We start from the raw sequence: 20107 nt of genomic DNA on the forward strand, positions 1-20107 counted from the left end.
CCTGCTGTGTAGCACTGGGAACTATGTCTACTCACTTATGATGGAGCATGATAATGTGAGAAAATAAAATGTGTACATGTATGTGTAACTGGGTCACCATGCTGTATAATAGGAAAAAAAAAAAAACTGTATTGGGGAAATAACTATTAAAAATAATAATAATAAAATGAAAAAAGAAAAAAGAAATGCATAACGACCATGTTATAAGGAAGGAAAGAAGGATTTTTTTCTTTTTCAGTTGATTATTTCTATAATAATTGCTTCATATATTTTCAGTCAAATAAAGATGAATAGTTACTGGTTATATGTTTTAGAAAAAAGGGTGGTATTTATTGACTTCTTATCTTGCAGAAAAAACTATTTAGAGAAACTAGAATAAGAGAGGAGAGAAGGAAGGAAGAGATTTATTGCGCAGTTTCTTATTGACAAATATATGACTTTTATAAAGGATGCCCAGGACTCAATCTTCTATCAAAAGAGACTACTTTAAATCATCCCTGAGTAATGAAAATATTTCCCATAATAAAAAGCTCCTCACAATCTCCTTACCTTTTTAAAAAAAGTAATAGAATGTTTTCATAACATAAAATTATATATTTTATATAAACCTCATACATATTTTATTCTATAATTGTCATACTAGTTGAAACAATGGCAAGTTAAACTACTTCCGCATTTTATATAATTATTGACCATCTGCATATAGGAAGTGTTTCCTTTCTTATGATAAAATTTCTTGAGTAAAATCTAAAAACTGCTGACTGTGGTTAAAAAAAATAACAAGAAAATTGTAAGGAAAGACTTTACCAGTATAGAGTCTGTAAATACCAGATGTAAGAATAATGAACTATTATGGGGTATTCATATTTACAAAATGAGCTACCAGTTGGTAATTAGTGGAGATGTACAACACCCTGGTGATGCAGGTATATTTTATTGCTGCCATTTTACAGACACCAAATAGGCAGCAGAGAGTAATGAAGTATCTGGCCGCAGGGAACCTAGAAAATCAGCATCAGCAGAAAGCACTGACTTTTCTGAAACACTGAATTTTGATGCAAGTGGGTGTTCATAATCACTTATTGCTTGGATTATTTGATGATGTTACTTAGCTTTCTTGTACCTTAGATTCCCCATCTGTAAAATGGGAAGAGTAATGGTATTTATCTCAAAGGGCTATTATTGGAATTAAATTACTTAGTGCATAAAAAACACTTTTACCTGGCATATAGTTGGATAACAATCATTTTCTATAAATTATTTAGCTATGCACTTTTTTGAGTGCTGAACAAAAGAAAAAAATATCCCTGTCCTCTTGAGCTTACGTTTTATTTATTAACAGAGCACCCTCTCAGCTAATAGATATCGGTGTATGTGTCTTTCTTATGAACAGGTTGAAACAGGAAGTCCTGGAGGCTTTCTCTTTCTTTTATTTCTAGGGGTAATTTCACAGTGGCTAGGTAACTTTCCTCAATTTCCTGTGAATTAGTTTTGAACAAAGAGAGGATTTATTAATTTATTTAGAATTTGATAGAAAGAACAGCAAAGTTAGGCACTGATTGGAGATTGGGTGCCAAAGATAAACAAGAAAGATGTACTTTCTTCAGGGCTCACAAACTAGTGAGGAAGTCAGATACACACATAAATGACTAACCTAGACAAAGTTTGATAGATAGCAATAAAAGAACAAAGAAGCAAGAGAAAGAAATCACTATGGGCAGAGAAAAAAAGAAGTCAAGAATGTGAACACGGAGGGTAAAGAAAGAAGGAAAGTGAAGGGTATGTTTCATATTCAATGAGAGTTTTGAGGTATAATGACTGCAAGAGGGTCTGCAACATTTTGAAGGTAGAGACTGAGGGTTTGGGAGGAGATGATGTCTTAACCATATTGAAATAACTTTCTAAGCCCAAGCCAGAGCCACTGCCATTTGGAGTGTCAATCAGCAAACCAAAACGTAGATAACTTATGTGTCCCTGTAAAAGTTCTGACCTAACTGCAGTATATCCAGTTAGCCATCCCAAACACCAAGCAAACTCTGGGCTCTATACTCTTTCCTTGTTTCTTCTCATCCTAAACAAGGTTAACTATATGGTTCTAGCCAATCAGGTATTTTCCATTTTTCTCTTCCTTGATCATCATTCTTTGCCCTATAAATGCTTCCTGCTTTCTGCCCCATTTGGCAATTCCCTGAAAGGAGACCATCCACTTTATGAAGTATTATATAAAGTATGTATCATCTAAATTGTCTTCCTGGTTTTATTTTTTAACATTTCCCTTATGGAGTAGGCTTGATTTTTGGAGAAAGGCACTGTTAATGAGTAAATATGAAAGATAAAATTTTTGGTAACATACTTTACTTTCTTCATTATTTTAAGTGCTTTTTCATTTTCAAACTATATTCATGTGAGCTAAAAAAACAAAACACTTTTGAGTGTGAGTATGAAACAATAAAAGCAACTAAGTCTTAGGGGAGTATAATGAACTTAATAGAGAATATTTAATTAATTATAACCCACAAGCAATATGTTATCTTCTCCATACCCCTCTTATCACTCACATACATATAGAGAAACAGAAGACAATCATAGCAGGGTCATAATATTTATATATAGTTATGATGTAAAGATGATTGTTCCCTGTGGTGAGGTATTTTTTAAAATGTGTATATGTATTTAATTTTTTAAATTTATTTTTTAATTGCTATTTCCCCAATACAATTTTTTTCTACTGTACAGCATGGTGACCCAGTTACACATACATGTACACATTCTATTTTCACACATTATCATGTCCCATCATAAGTGACTAGACATAGTTCCCAGTGCTACAGAGCAGGATCTCATTGCTAATCCATTCCAAAGGCAATAGTTTGTATCTATTAACCCCAAGCTCCCCAACCACCTCACTCCCTCCCTCTCCCCTTGGCAACCACAAGTCTATTCTGCAAGTCCATGATTTTCTTTTATGTGGAAAGGTTCATTTGTGCCTTATATTAGATTCCAGATATAAGTGATATCATATGGTATTTGTCTTTCTCTTTCTGACTTACTTCACTCAGTATGAGAATCTCTAGTTCCATCCATGTTGCTGCAAATGGCATTATTTTGCTGTTTTTTTTTTGTGGCTGAGTAGTATTTAATTTTAGTATACATAAATTATTTTACAGATTGTATAACATGTCTATATAACTGTATAGACACATGTCACGAGACATGTTTCAATATTTTCTTAGCCTCTTTGCTGAAAACTCCATCTTGTCCTGCTTTACTTTACCCCATCTTCCTGCTTGAAAAACAGTCACAGTGCTGGTAAATGACTTAAACTTAGTAACAAAGACCTAAAGGCAAAAGTTATTCATAAGGTCAGCTGAATGAGGACCTAATGCATTGGTCTAGGCACACTGGACCTGTGCAGATTGGCAAGCCATTTGCACAGCATGATACGTCCTCTTAAACAAAAGAAAGAGGAGCCTCATGGCCCCAAGAGGTTTATGAGGGGTCGTTAGCAGGATATGCATTAGCAAGGAGAACCAAGGTGCAAACCTAGGCATGCTGGGTTGCTGCAGATAGGTACCCCATCTGCAGACGCACAATGGTTTCTCTAGATGCTATGCATAGATAGCTGATGCCAAGCTTCCTCAAATGCTAATGACTATTACATGCCTAAAGGTCAGAATAAAAGCCTAATCAGCAGTTGGCTATATGACTTTTAAAATAACTTAAAAAAATCTATATCCTGCACCTACAACCCCCTTCTCACTTGATGTAATCCTCAAGAGCACAATAAAAGCAGTGTGGTTTCTTGAGGCAACGCTCTTGGTCCCTGAGACCTTGAGTCCCCTGGTTCCCACCTTTAATTAAGATAAATGTATCTGTGTCTTGCTTTATGTTAACATTTTTCCTTAAGTGTCACAGCACCTGTTCTTCAGCCCCATCCTGCTGAGCTGGTCTCGGCAGACACAAACATAGCAGCATTTGGAAACAGCTAAAACTGGAAGAGATTATCTTTCAGACTTTTCTTTTACAGATGAGAAAATAAGACTATGAAAGTTAAGCTCTGAGCCAAACTCATTTTAAACGCTTATCCCAGTGCCTTTTTCTAAGCAAAGGTTTCTTGTAATAACAGTATATGTTCGACTTCAGATATTTATAGACACTTCACATTTTCAGCAGCTTAACTTCTCTCCTGATTTACAGAATAATCCTCCTAATGAGAACTTAATAATAACAATATGAAATGCTCAGAGAATAATGTAATGTAATGTAGCTTGTATATCAATTATAGGTTAGCAATACAGCATATCTTTGAAGAAAACATAATGTTTAAATGCCATTAATTAAAAACTGAGGCACTAATATTAAAGGCTATGGATATCATAATGATCTCAGGGGTATAATTCTCTCATAGCTCTCTGAGCATTGAGGTGCCTTAGTTGTTAGTTGATATGACACCAGATCTATTTTGATCACCTTTACCTGTTCCTGCTCCCATCCCTAGATTCCATTTGTTTTGCTTATAAAGGCTTATACCTGCCATTTTCTTTAGACACCAAACTTGGGCTATTGGAGCCACTACAGAGAACCAGAAGTGCCTATGACTTTTCCCTGTACACCACATGCATACTTTTATTCAGGCTTGTAGTTAATGACTGACAAGAGCCAGAATGTGGAATCTCAGCTTCTTTGTCTCTATAGGATGAGCTCTGAAATGATAATAAACACTCCAAGTCTCCTCTTGGTTACTCTGAGTTTGCTTGGCATCTTCCTTCATAGTCCTGTTTTCCCCACTCTCTTAGTTCTCCTGGGAGATTTCTCAATGAATAACTTGCATATAAATTCCTATCTCAAAGTCTGTTTTGGAGCAACTTGATTTAAGACAACCACCAAAGCTGTTTAGGATCTATCCACACATCCATCCATCCATCCATCCATTCTTTCATATCTATATTTGCTACCTTTCTCTTTTTTGCCTCCGTCTATATACTTCCACCACTTATCACACTCTAACTCAATAGGTAACACCTGAAATAGCATGTTTCCTCTCTATTCTCTATGTAATCATACAAAATACACATTTGTAGGGGAATATTTTTGTTCCCAAAATAAGATCATTTGTACACATACTTCTTTGTATCTTGCTTTTCTTACTGAACAATATTTAGATTCCCAATAACAATAGAAATTAGCACTTTTATTAATTAAGAGTTCTATTTTAAGTTGTCCTACTTACAAGCTTTATAAAATATTTTTGGATGGAAAAACTATGTTGTAAATATGTATAGTAAGAATTTGAAGTCATAGTTGGGGAAAGTTTTAATACTACCAGTCATTTAAAGCTCTCTCTGAAAGGTTTGATACTCCAACATCTTTGATTGGTTGGTTGCCTACTCATTATATATTTGTGTAAGAAGAGATCATGATTTTTATTTAGTTTATACACAATTCCCATGCTATTGAGTTCTGATTCTATATCATATTATATTATATGCCAAATATTTCTCTAATGGTTTTTAAAGTGAAATTTAATACTGATTTAGTACATTCTTTAGGTTTACTTATAATTAATCTTTACAACCCACCAGAAGCGCTGATATCTTTATTTCCAATTTGTAAATGTGAAGTCTGAGACACAGGGAGATTAGTTGACTTTTTCCTGACCACAAGCATAATGAAAGTCCAAGTCAGAACATGAATTAGGAATCCTTGGCTTCCAACTCCATGTTTAAACTATTAGTACTGGATCATTGCCATTTTCTTACAAAATCAACTCCTTCATGACATTATTTATTCTATCATTAAAATATTTATATTATATCAATAATCACCATTCAGGATCTTATTAATTTCTAAAATTTTGATTGGATGAATGTGGTTCTCTTTATGGAATTGGTATAATTTGTCTTTAATTGGAAATATTGCAAGTTATTTCCATCTGTAAACACATGAAGTAAAAATGACTAGAGAATAAGAGTGATTTTCTGTGTATGAACTATAACCTGTGTAAAACAGAAATATTTTCATTCTAAAAAGTTACTTATAAATAAATGTGCATTGCTTTTTAAATAATCAGAATTTTTGAGTATATGAATATACATTTAAACTAGTGGACAGAAAATATGTATACTCTTGTGACAAGATGCTACAGATTGTAACATTTGGAAGGATAATCTAAGAGGATTTCAGAGCACATGCTGGCCAGACTAATGTGCTAAATCTGAAATCCAATTTAAAACAAGTAAATTTCTCCTTTCTTAGACTATCAATTTATTTGTTAGGTAATAACAATAATAAGTTTTCATTGACTACATAATTCTGAAATTGCCAGATACAGCCATTCTACTGAATTGCTTTTTTCCTTTCTAAAACTTATATTTGCTTAGAAGCAGTAGAACAGAAAAAAATAGACTGCTATTTCTCTTCTTGCCTGATGTTTCTTCATAGGAAACAAATTTATTTGCAGTGTTCCTTTGCTTCTAGTAAGTTAACAGAAGCACAGGAAGTTCTTGCTTATTTACCACTGAGAATTACACATAATTTTTATGTTATAATTTTTTTAATGTAATGCTCTCTTTATCAATAGTCCTGGTAATATCAGTCCAATGAGACATATTAAAGGAACTGACAACATGTTCTGCTATAATTGCTACAGCAACAATATCATAATGGCGTAGAGTTGGGGAAAAGCATCAAGTAAGAATGCGAATAGCATAAAACCAAGAAGAATATAATTTAGGAAAATACAATAATTCAGAACAATTTTAAGTGAAAGAAATGGAAATTAAGGTTAACAGTTGACAATTAAGGTTAACCAAACTGGTCCTATTGGCTTGTCAAATAAAACAGCTGACCTGAATGTAAAGAAACTTTTTAATTCATAACTCATTTCCATTTATACCTTAAATCATCCTTTCCAAATTATAGCACATTGTAAATTTAAACTCACTGGCAAAGGATTTAACCTTCACAAACTTGCTTTAGATTATGGTAATTCCATTTTACAATTTCTTCCCAAGTGAATTTTAGAAACAACGTTATGTCAATTAAACTGTAAATTGAAGGAATTACTACTTCTTACCATATTGCAAAGCTTCCTAGAGAGACAAGATAGAGATGAACATCTTGTGATTTCTTCTTTAATCTGACATAAGATAAATTAATTAAGAAACTATAAATAAATAGTAAATTGGAGAGTATTTGAAGACATGGGAGGAGATTAGGCCGAAAAAGAGCATGTTCTAAAATAAAATAACATTCTATAACAACATGCTTATATGCACATATGTGTATATGCAGTTTCTCAGGAAGTTCCAAATAAGACCTACTTTTTCATAGTACTTGATCTCGTAGTCCAGTATGGCTCCATTGGAAAAAGCAGGTGCTTGCCATGATAGGGCAATGCTATTTTGGGATGCCCAGTCCTTCCTTACCATGCCTATCAGGGAAGGTGCTGAAAGGAAAGAAAATAACTAAGAATTAATCGGCAGGAATCATTCTCCATAATCCTTTCTTTAAATTTTTTCTTCCAAGGAAAACATAATTCTTACTGAAAAGGACATCAATTATTTATGTCAGATTAATATGATAGACTTAGGATCTCCTTTATTCCATACAAAGAAAATATTAAAATACATATAGAAACACTAAATTAAGGAACATATAAAAAAACTCAAAAAGCTCAAGAATAAGGACCAAAACTCATTATCTCTGGTTTTGTTAGAGGACACCATTTTTCCTTAAAGCTACAACATTAAGCACAATACACTTGACTTCTATATTTAATCATATATAAATCTGCTATTCTGAAAATCTACAATTACAACATCATTAATAGGCTTTCTTTCCTTCAAGACTTAGTACTTTACAAAGTCTCGGTACTTTATAGACGTTTATATCAGAAACTTCTTTACTACAGTAGATTACTGCTTATCAAATAAGGATTATTTCTTTTGCATGGTTCCTGTGACATTTAAAAAAGACTGAAATATTTAATTTCTGAAGTTTATTTTCAGGATCATGTCTATCTTCTCTTTCTGTATAACATTGTTTTAAAAATCCAATCCTAACCTAATCTTGTGTTAAAATTCCAAATTTCACCCAGAAGTATAAACTGTAAGTTCTTTTATCTAACAAAATACTTCTCATTTAAAAATGTTCTAATTATTTAAAAATAACTTTTTTTACATATAATTTAAAACTCTCTCTTAAAAAATACAAATTCAGTATACTGAGATATCATTTCTCATCTATCAGATTGGCAAAAAAATCTAAGAACTTGACACCAGACTCTGCTGGCTAGGCTATGGGGAAAAGCAGCTTAATACATTATTGGTGTGAATGCAAAATGGCACAATCCTGATGAAGGGACATTTAACAACTTAAAGAAAATCATATGTCGATTTACACTTTGGCTTTGGGAACCTATTCAAAAGATACACTGCACAAATACAAAGTGACATATTTACAAGACTACTCACTGAGATTTATTTGTAAAGGTTGGAAACTATTTAAATGCCCATGTTGAAAAAATTATGGTACATCCACCAGAGAATTATGAAGTTGTAAAAAGGAATTGTGATCATCTACAAACACTACAATGGAGTTATTTCAGGATATATTTTTAAGTGAAAAAGGTGAGGTGAAGAAAAATGTATAAAAAAAAATGTATAGATAAACCTAAGGAAAAAACTAACAATGATTACTCTTAGAGGGCAGGAGGAAATAGAATGGACACTCAGGGTTAGAAGCAAAACATCTCCAAATATATCTTCCCTTGAAGATTTACTTTGGACCCCTGCAAATATTTTAAATTACTAAAAAATTTAACATTTAAATTTAAAGTGATCACAAAAAATTAAAAGAAAGAAACTTGTATTAAATTAAAAGCATAGCCTCCAAGGAGTTCCTGTTGTGGCTCAGTGGAAATGAATCCGACTAGGAACCATGAGGTTGTGGGTTCGATTCCTGGCCTTGCTCAGTGGGTTAAAGATTCAGTGTTGCCGTGACCTGTGGTGTAGGTCGCAGATGCAGCCCAGATCTGACATTGCTGTGGCTCTGGCATAGGCCAGCAGCAATAGCTCCAATTAGACCCCTAGCCTGGGAATCTCCATATGCCATGGGTGCAGCCCTCAAAAGACAAAAAACAACAAAAAATAAATAAAATAAATAAATAAAAGCATAGCCTCCAAGAGGAATTACTAAAAATGACATTAAAATACATATATTCCAAGGGGACATGTTTTAAGTATTAAAAAACAGCAAAAATTATCACACAGTTTTTATTAATGATATTGTAGGTGGTATACTGGTATCATAATTCTGAATATGTTTATACATATTGAGGGAAATCAAATGAGTAATTTATGTTGGTGTTACTGAGAACTTGGATTTGTTTTCTATGGGAAAAAGTAGATACAGATGTCAGACCAATGAAGGTACTAGTAAACTGCAATTAGAAACATCATTATAGGAGTTCCCATGGTGGCTCAGCGGTTAGCAAACCCTACTAGCATCCATGAGGATGCGGGTTCAATACCCGGCCTTGCTCAGTGGGTTAAGGATCTGGCATTGCCATGAGCTCTGGTGTAGGTTGCAGAGGTGACTCGGATCCTGCATTGCTGTGGCTCTGGTGTAGGCCGGTGGCTATAGTTCTGATTGGACCCCTAGCCTGGGAACCTCCACATGTCGCAGGTATGGCCCTACAAGACAAAAAGGAAATAAAGAAAGAAAGATCATTATAAACTCATGATATCTCTCTAGTTCTTTTTCAGCGATCCATTCAAATGTACCAACTGCAGTTGCGAATAAGATTTGAAAAAATTGATTCTCTATGATCAAGATGAAAAAACTTTGAATTGCTAAGGAAGACTCAAGTATTAAATATGGTAATTTCCTTCTCAATATCACCTTTTCTATCTTAACAATAAAGTATTTTCTTGAATTTGTGAAAATGACAATTTGGTTTTTCTAAGGAATTAAGTACTTTAGAAACTATATTTAAAACTTTCCAGCTGTTCAATGAAAGCACTATTGTTGGACTAAAATATAATCTTAAAGGGAGTGATAATTATAGAAATTGCTAAGAAATAGCAGAGTTTGTGCCATAAGCTTAAACAGAAATGGATAATATGATAAATAAGAAGGTGTTCTGATAATTCACTATTTAAATTGAGTCATATGCACTACTAATAAACTACCATTAATAAATTTATCCTTCTTGAAAGCTGCATTAGATATTATATTATAATATTGTATTAAATGGTGCTTTATGGAAAATTATAACTCTAAAGCAAATGAAACAAATTAGAAGTTGATTTAAGTATATCAATTCATTACAACTTTGAAAATGTTCTTTTTATGTATATAATCTTATGGTTAATTTTCAGTTTAATGTACAAAATGACAAAGCAACATTACTAGTGTATTTTATTTTGCCTCATAATTATTTAGCACTCAAAGCCAAATGATATAACCCATGCAAAACGTATAAGATATTCAATTGTGCCAGCAGCATATTATAATGAATAGTGATTCATGTATAGGCATTATCTTTTCTATTTCCAGTTCTCCAATGGTTAATTAATTTTACAGACACATCACCTAAATTTTATGAATCCTCTTTTATACTTTCATAAAATAGAAATAAAGAAAATCTATTCCCTAACTACCTAGATTCTTCACTTATACAGACTTCAGAGTTTAAGAATAACGTAAATTCTAAAGTCTCCTCACTTTCACACATTTCTTTTATATGTAAATATCCATATTTTACAAAGATGTTAAATATACATAATTCTATATAATTCTATTTTAAACCTTGTATTTTAAACACTATTCTATATTTTAATATAGTTTCCATAATTTTTACTTATGGTTAAAATATTCAATTATATTGATTGATACTTTATCAAGTCACTCCTCTAATGTTGGATTGTTGAAGTTTCCAATGATGTCCTGTTAGAGTTCCGACTTTTTTTTTTTTTTTTTTTGTCTTTTTGCCTTTTCTAGGGCCACTCCCGCAGCATATGGAGGTTCCCAGGCTAGGGGTCGAATTGGAGCTGTAGCCGCCAGCCTACACCAGAGCCACAGCAATGCAGGATCCGAGCCGCGTCTGCAACCTACACCACAGCTCACGGTAATGCCAAATCCTTAACCCACTGAGCAAGGCCAGGGATCGAATCTGCAACCTTATGGTTCCTAGTCAGATTCGTTAACCACTGAGCCACAATGGGAACTCCTAGAGTTCTGACATTTTTATCCACAAATTTTTTGTGGATAAATTTTGATTTTGTTAAATCATTTTATAGAGAAAATTGCTTTATACAGTGTGGATTTTGTGTCATACTATTATTACCATATTGCTTTTGAAAAGAGTTGTATCAATATACAGTAAACACACATTTTGAACACTTAATGAGTTTTAAAGTAGGGATGTGGGAAACAATTTATAGGTAATATAACCCAGATGCTGCATTTTATGTTTTCAGAGAAGAACAGTACTATACAGAATTTCATTTTAAAATAAGGCTTTAATACATGAACCTAAAGTATTTATTTGGAATATATTTAATAACTTTGTCTTAATAATTCAAGTTTATGTTAACATTTCAGTTTGGCATATTGTGACAACACTGTAGTACCAGTGAATATAAAGCAGAAAATGCATTTATTACTCCACATGAGAAAAACTGATTTTTTGGACACAAAGGGGCAACTATTGATTTTTACTTCTGATTCTAAAAAGTCAGTTAAGGAAAGAAATAGGGAAAAAATATCTTCTGGAGTTTGTCAGATCAGAGGCTAACTGAAAGACCTGAAGACTGAAGCAATACTTCCTGAGTAAGAATTATGTATTCAGTACAGCCTTCAGTAGAATTGTATTTCTGATATACATCCTTTCTTAAGCCTTCAAAAATCTTAGCTTTGACCTTCAACATAAATGATTGGTGAATAGATTACCACATTCTTGAAAATGGTTTTAATACAAATATCTGATTACTACATTTTCGGAATCTCAAACAGTTTACCAAAAACTATGTAACAAAAATTGAAAATAAAAGTATGAAGCAGAATTAGTTAACAAAAGAGATATTATTCACATTTATAAAAGATTTGTTTTCTTATGCTTATGTGGAGATACATGAAGAAACTGAATTATTCTAGTCAATTGTTTTGCTCCTAATTAATACTTAATCATTTTAATTAAACATTTACTTTATACCATGTAGGTTATTTTACTTCATTCTCATGGATCTATGGGAAAGTGTCTCCATTTTAAAGATGAAGACACTGAGTCTCAGAAGAGTGAGCAATTATTTAATGAGAAGATGTGAAGGCCAATTTTGACATTAACTCAAAATTAGAATATTAACATTTTTTGATGCACTTTCTCTTAAAAGTAATTCTGTTTAGTATTCTAATATGTTCAAAATCAAAATCTGTGCTCAAAACTAGAAGCAAGTGACATGATGTCACAAATATCCTTATTGTCTTTGAGTCTTATTTCCTGAAATTTTAAAATATCAAACTAAACTGCTGTTCAAAATCACTCTGAAGATTAATACAAATATCTTATTTTGAGCATGCAGTTAAGACTTAATACATAGGTGATGAGAGGATGAATTTTTCTTAAAGATCTATCAAATGTTGCTAGTTCTCAGTCATTTTGTGAACATACTGGATATATGAAGCTTTATTATATATTGGGATATGCCTGCATGCATGAATGTGGGTGTTTTTAGGCAAGAAAGAGGGAGATTGGAGGGTGAGAGAGAAAACAAATTCTTACATACATGTATTTGTGACAATGAAGACTTTAATAATGAATGTTAAATAATAGGTTCTATTTTAAAATTTTTTACTATGATTGATTTACAATGTTCTGTCAATTTCTGTTGCACAGCAAAGTGACCCAGTCACACATATATATACATTCTTTTTCTCACACTATCCTCCATCATATTCCATGACAAGTGATCAGATATATAGTTCCCTGATCTATACAGCAGGATCTCACTGCCTGTCCACTCCAGATTCAAGGGTTTTCATCTACTAACCCCAGATTCCCAATCCATCCCACACCTTCCCCCTTCCTCCTGGCAAACACGAGTCTGTCCTACATGTCCATGATCTTTTCTGTTTTGTAGATAGATCATTTGTGCCATAATTTAGATTCCACATATAAGTGATATCACATGATGTCTTTCCCTTTTTGACTTATTTCACTCAGTATGAGAGTCTCTAATTCCATCATGTTGCTGCAAATGGCATTATTTTGTCCTTTTTTATGGCTGAGTAATATTCCATTGTATATATGTACCGCATATTTCTAATCCATTCATTTGTTGATGGGCATTTAGGTCGTTTCCATATCCTAGCTATTGTGAATAGTGCTGCAATGAACATGTGGGTGCATGTATGTTTTTCAATGAAATTTTTGTCCAGATATATGTCCAGAGTGGGATTGCTAGGTCATATATATGGTAGTTCTATATTTAGTTTTCTGAAGTATTTCCATACTGTTTTCCATAGTGGTTGTACCAATTTACATTCCCACCAACAGTGCAGGAGGGTTTCCTTTTCTCCACACCCTCTCCAGCAATTGCTGACTTGTTAATGATGGCCATTCTAACTGGTGTGAGGTGGTACCTTGTGGAGACCAGCTTAGCAGGATGGGGCTGAAGAACGGGTGGTATGGAACTTAAGGAAAAAAAAGTTAACATAAACTATGTCTAGATACTCATGTTGCAACAGAAGAAAGGGTGGGGGAAAAACTGTAATTGCAATGTATACATGTAAGGATAACCTGACCCCCTTGCTGTACAGTGGGAAAATAAAAAAAAAAAAAAAGTTAACATAAAACAAGACACAGAGACATTTAGCTTAAGTAAAGGTGGGAACCGAGGGACTCAAGGTCTCAGGGACCAAGAGCACTGCCTCAAGAAACCACACTGCTTTTACTGTGCTTTTGAGGATTAAGTCAAGCGAAAAGGGGGTTGTAGGTGCAGGATGTAGGTTTTTATTTTCTTATTTTAAAAGTCACTTAGCTGATAAATGGTTAAACTTTTTACTCTAAACTATAGGCATTTAAGAATCATTAGCATTTGTGTCAGCTATCTATGCATAGCATTTCAAAGAATCCTCACTGTGCTTCTGCAAAAGGCATGCCTATTTGTGGAAACCCTGTGTGCCTAGGTTTGCACCTTGGTTCTCTTTTCTAATGCATATTCTGTTAACAACCACTCATAAACTACTTGGTCATGAGGTTCCTCTTTCTCTTATTCTTTAAAGGACATATCATGCTTGTGCAAATGGCGTGCCAATCTGCACAGGTCCTTGTGCCTAGACCATTGTATTATGTCCTCATTCAGCTGACCCCGCGTGAATAATCTATGCCCTTAGGTCTTTGTTCTTAAGCTTAAGTCATTTACCATCACCATGACTGTTTCTCAAGCAGGAAGACAGGACAAGGTAAGGAAGGACAAGATGGAGTTTTCAGCAAAGAGGCTAAGAAAATATTATAAAAACATGTCTTGCAACAGTACCTCATTGTAGGTTTGATTTTCATTTCTCTAATAATTAGTGATGTTGAGAATTTTTTCATGTGCCTGCTGGCCATCTGTATGTCTCCTTTGGTGAAATGTCTATTTAGGTCTTCTGCCCATTTTTCAATTGGGTTGTTCGTTTTGTTGTTGTTGAGTTGTATGAGTGGTTTGTCTATTTTGGAGATTAAACCTTTGTTGGTTGAGACATTTGCAAAAATTTTCTCCCATTCCGCATGTTGTATTTTTGGTTTTTTTTTTAACAGTTTCCTTTGATGTGCAAAAGCTTTTGAGTTTAATTAAGTCCCATTGATTTATTTGTGTCTTTATTGTCTCTATTCTAGTGGGTGGATCAAAAAAGATGTTGCTGTGATTTATGTCAAAGAGTGCTCTGCCTATGTTTCCTATAGGATTTTTATACTGCCTGGCCTTAAATCTAAGGTCTTAATCCATTTTGAGTTTATGTTCATGTATGGTGTTATTTTCATTCTATTATATGCAGTTGTCCAGTTTCCCAGCACCATGTTGAAGAGACTGTCTTTCCTCCACTGTATGTTCTTGACTCCTTTGTCATAGATTAATTGACCATAGGTTTTGGGGTTTATTTCTGGCTTTCTATCCTGTTCCATTGATCTATATTTCTGTTTTTGTGCCAGCACCATACCATCTTGATGACTGGAGCTTTTTAGTAGAGTGTGAAGTCAGGAAATCTGATTCTTCCAGTTCCACTTTTTCTTTTCAATATTGCTTTGGCTATTGGAGGTCTTTTGTGTTTCCATACAAATTTTAAAATATTTTGTTCTGAAAGGATGAAAATGCAACCTGACCCTCCCAGAACCCAGGAAGTTAATAAGCTCTAAATGCCCTCGAATTCCAGACCCTGTTCCCTATAGGTAAAAGATCATACTTTTTGCTGTTTTAGGGCTTGCTTTCTGTTCTGTACAAAACTATGTGGAAGGGGAAAAACAGGCCCCTGAGTATGTGCCTCTAGGCATGAAACTTCTTGAAACTGCTTGAGATAACAGGGAAAAGGGTTCCTAACTGCTTGTTTGGCTTCTGTAAAGCTGCTTGCATAAGATAAAAAGAGGAGAAGTTAATCGCCTAATCGACCCCAGTAAGATCGGTTGCGCCAGAAAATGTTGAAAATCCTGATAAATATATCTTGGCGACAATATGTCTCCCCCGCCCAGGGACAGGCACAAACACGTAACTCCAGAACAACTTAAAATTAATTGGTCCACGAAGCGCGGGCTCTCGAAGTTTTGAATTGACTGGTTTGTGATATTTTAAAATTATTGGTTTGTAAAAGCGCGGGCTTTGTTGTGAACCCCATAAAAGCTGTCCCGACTCCACACTCGGGGGCCTCAGTCCTCTACCCCTGCGTGGCGTACGACTGTGGGCCCCAGCGCGCTCGGAATAAAAATCCTCTTGCTGTTTGCATCAAGACTGCTTCTCGTGAGTGATTTGGGGTGTCGCCTCTTCCAGGTCCGGACGAGGGGGATTTTCACTCGACTGGCCTTTCAGTTCTAGTTCTGCAAAAAATGTCATTGGTAATTTGATAGGGATTGTATTGAACCTATAGATTGCCTTCAGTGTAGTGTTGTCATTTTGACTATATTGATTCTTATAATCCAAAAGCATGGTATATTTTTCCATCTATTTGTGTCTTCTTTGATATCTTTCATCAGAGTATTAGAGTTTTTGGAGTACAGGTCTTTTCTCTCTTTAGGTAGGGTTTATTCCTAGTTATTTTATTCTTTTTGATGCAATAGTAAATTGGATTGTTTCCCTAATTTTGCTTTCTGATCTTTCACTGTCAGTATATAAAAATGAAATCTATTTCTGTGTATTAATTTTGTATCCCATGACTTTACCAAATTTATTGATGAGCTCTAATAGTTTTCTGGTAGTATCTTTAGGATTTTATAGGTATAGAATCATGTCATCTGCAAGCAGTGATAGTTTTAATTCTATTCTAATTTGGAATCCTTTTATTTCTTTTTCTTCTCTGATTGCCATGGCTAGGGCTTCAAATATTATGTTGAATAATATTGGTGAAAGACGACATCCTTGTCTTGTTCCTGATCTTAGTGGAAGTGCTTTCAGTTTTTCATCATCCTTGTCTTGTTCCTGATCTTAGTGGAAGTGCTTTCAGTTTTTCATCATCCTTGTCTTGTTCCTGATCTTAGTGGAAATGCTTTCAGTTTTTCATCATTCTTTTTTTTTTTTTTTTTTTTTTTTTTTTTTTTGTCTTTTTGCCATTTCTTGGGCCGCTCCTGTGGCATATGGAGGTTCCCAGGCTAGGGGTCTAATTGGAGGTGTAGCTGCCAGCCTACACCAGAGCTACAGCAATGCAGGATCCGAGCTGCATCTGCAACCTACACCACAGCTCGCGGCAACACTGCATCCTTAACTTACTGAGCAAGGCCAGGGACCGAACCCGCAACCTCATGTTTCCCAGTTGGATTCGTTAACCACTGCTCTGTGACAGGAACTCCCTTCAACATTCTTGAGAATGATGTTATCTGTGGGTTTGTCATAAATGGCTTTTATTATATTGAGGTAGCTCTTCTCTGTGCTGTGAGTTTTTATCAGGAATGGGTGTTGATTTTTGCCAAAAGTTTTTCTGCATCTATTGAGATGGTTTTTATTTTTCAGTTCGTTCATGTGGTATATCATACTAATAGATGTGTGGATATTGAAGAATATTTGCATCCCTGGGATAAATCCTATGTGATCATGGTATATGATCTTTTTAATGTATATTTGTATGCAGTTTGCTAATATTTTGTTGAGGATTTTTTCATCTATGTTCATGAGTGATATTGGCCTGTAATTTTATTTTTTGTGATATCTTTGGTTTTGGTATCAGGGTAATGGTGGCTTCATAGAATGAGCTTAGGAGTGTTCCTTCCTCTGCAATTGTCTGGGGAAGTTTCAGAAGAAGTGGTGTTGACTGTTCTCTGAATGTTTAGTAGAACTCAGCTGTGAAGCCATCAGATCCTAGACTTTTGTATTTTGGAAGTTTTTAAATTACAGTTTCAATTTCAGTACTTGTGATTGGTCTATTCATATTTTCTATTTCTTCTTGGTTCAGTCTTAATAGGTTGTTCCTTTGTAAGAATCTGTCCATTTCTTCTAGTTGGCCATTTTATTGGCATACAGTTGCTCATAATAGTCTCTCATGACCTTTGTATTTCTGCAGTGTCAGTTGTAACTTCTCCTTTTTCATTTCTAATTTTATTGATTTGTACCCTCTCCCTTTTTTTCTTGATGAATCTGGCTAATGGTTTATCAGTTTTGTTGATCTTTTCAAAGAACCAATCTTTGGTTTCATTGATTTTCTCAAATTTTTTATTGTCTCTATGTAATTAATTTCTGCTCTAATCTTTATGATTTCTTTCCTCCTACTAATCTTGGGCTTTGTCTGGTTCTTCCTTCTCTAGATGTTTAAGGTGTAAGGTTAAGTTGTTTATTTGCATTTTTTAATTCTTTCCTGAGATAAGACTGTATTGCTATAAACTTCCCTCTCAGGACTGCTATTGTTGTGTCTGATAGGTTTTGGATTGTTGTATCTTCATTGACATTTGTCTGTATGTATCTTTTAATTTCCTCCTTGATTTCTTCAATGATCCATGGATTTTTAGTAGCATATTGTTTACCTTCCAAGAGTTTGTGTTTTTTTTTGTTTTTTTGTTTTGTTTTGTTTTGTTTTTGTCTTTTTGCCATTTCTTGGGCCGCTCCCATGGCATGTGGAGGTTCCCAGGCTAGGGGTATAATCGGAGCTGTAGCCACTGACCTACACCAGAGCCACAGCAATGTGGGATCCAAGCCGCGTCTGTGACCTATACCACAGCTCATGGCAACACCAGATCCTTGACCCACTGAGCAAGGCCAAGGACTGAACCTGTAACCTCATGGTTCCTCATGGTTAATCACTGAGACACAATGGGAACTACAAGAGTTTGTGTTTTTTGCTAAATAATATTAGAACAGATCTTATAAGCCATTTAATACATTTTTTTCATCAACACAGCATCCTTGAGAGCTGAGTATTCACTTCTTACTTCAGTAGCTGCACTAAAGTGTATACTACTTCACAAAGCTATCCATTCCTTTTTGAAAATCTTTAATTGATAAAAAGTTCTCATTGGAGTCATTGTTTTCTTCCTATAACTTCCACCTGGGTCATAGTGCTGACTTTTATAAATAAAATAAACTCTTCCACTTTGCTTTTTCTTCTATTTTTAATTCTTTCTTTCTCTTGTTCCTATCCCTCTTCATTCCTTTCTCTCTCTATTTATTTCCTTTTTTAGTGCTTTCCAGATATAATTAGGATATTGTATGCCCATGTAAAAAAGAATATTAAGCATTTCCAAAACAAGATATAGATCAGAAATATTTTGAGACTGTTATCAGATTTCAAAAAATGTCGATTCACATGATAAATAAATATCATGTTTACAAAATTTCACAACTAAAATTAGCATATTGAGTATAGCGTGTTTTTCTTCTGATCATACACAAAGAAACACTATTACATGTTCTTGCTCTACAGTTATACCCATCAGTTCATAAGCAAAGAAAAGGGGGAAATCAAATAATCTCAAAAATATGTTCTGAGTTGTACTTTCTGGTCTATACTATTTATTATATTAGTGTTCTTAATTCATATTTTATCATGTTGTTGATTATAATTCCTTTAAATCATAGCTACATAGGAACACACACATCTTTCTAGAAAAACGCACAAGGAAGAAAAGATGTGTGTGTCTGTGTGCATGTATATGCACACCTATGTATCTGTGGTTTAAAGGAATTATAATAAAGGTACTCCAACACCTTTATTCTAGCCGTGTAAAACTCATTTTAGATTTCTGACATCCAGAACTATAAGATAATAAGTGTGTGTTGTTTTTGAGACAGTAAGTTTGAGGTGATTTTTTACATTAGGAATAGGAAACTTAAAATAGTTAAACTGATTTAACTTTGAAAACCATAATTTGGATACATTTTTGATTCGGTAGAGAAACTAAGTTTTTAACATATATGTTTCTCAAACCAGTGATAAAAAGACATTTATCTAGTTACCTAACTCGTTTAATATTTTACTTTTAAAAAGTATTCAATTTGATAAAAATACAATAACTTTTAAAATTGCACCCAAAAAATCAAATACCTGGGAATAAACCTGACCAAGGAGGTGAAAGGCTTATATGCTGGGAACTATAAAACATTAATCAAGGAAATTAAAGAGGATTTAAAGAAATGGAAAGATATTCCATGCTCCTGGGTCAGAAAAATTAATTTTGTAAAAATGTCCATACTACCCAAATTAATCTACAGATTCAAGCAATCCCTATCAAATTGCCAATGACATTTTTCACAGAACTACAACAAACAATCCAAAAATTTATATGGAACCACAAGAGATCCAGAATTGCCAAAGCAATTCTGAGGAACAAAAACCAAGCAGGAGGCATAACTCTCCCAGAATTCAGGCAATATTACAAAGCCACATAATCAAGACAGTGTGGTACTGGTAACAAAACAGACATACAGACCAATGG

The 20107-nt window shown here is 34.0% G+C and overlaps 1 protein-coding gene across 17 annotated transcripts in view; it reads right to left on the reverse strand.

The window, feature by feature from the left end:
* Nucleotides 1-20107, reverse strand: part of EPHA6 (EPH receptor A6) — an 870463-nt gene that overhangs the window by 341124 nt on the left and 509232 nt on the right. For all 17 annotated transcript variants that reach the window (XM_084989131.1, XM_021070704.2, XM_021070712.2 and 14 more), the window contains one exon: nucleotides 7323-7447. In XM_084989131.1, the coding sequence (XP_084845257.1) occupies nucleotides 7323-7447 (125 nt within the window). The remainder of the gene's footprint in view (nucleotides 1-7322; nucleotides 7448-20107) is intronic.

The sequence above is a fragment of the Sus scrofa genome, chromosome 13, assembly GCF_054392235.1.
Source record: "Sus scrofa isolate SSC_HxYL_T2T_F1_AM1 chromosome 13, Sscrofa_HxYL_maternal_Yorkshire_Landrace_v2.0, whole genome shotgun sequence".
Classification (NCBI taxonomy): Eukaryota; Metazoa; Chordata; class Mammalia; order Artiodactyla; family Suidae; genus Sus; species Sus scrofa.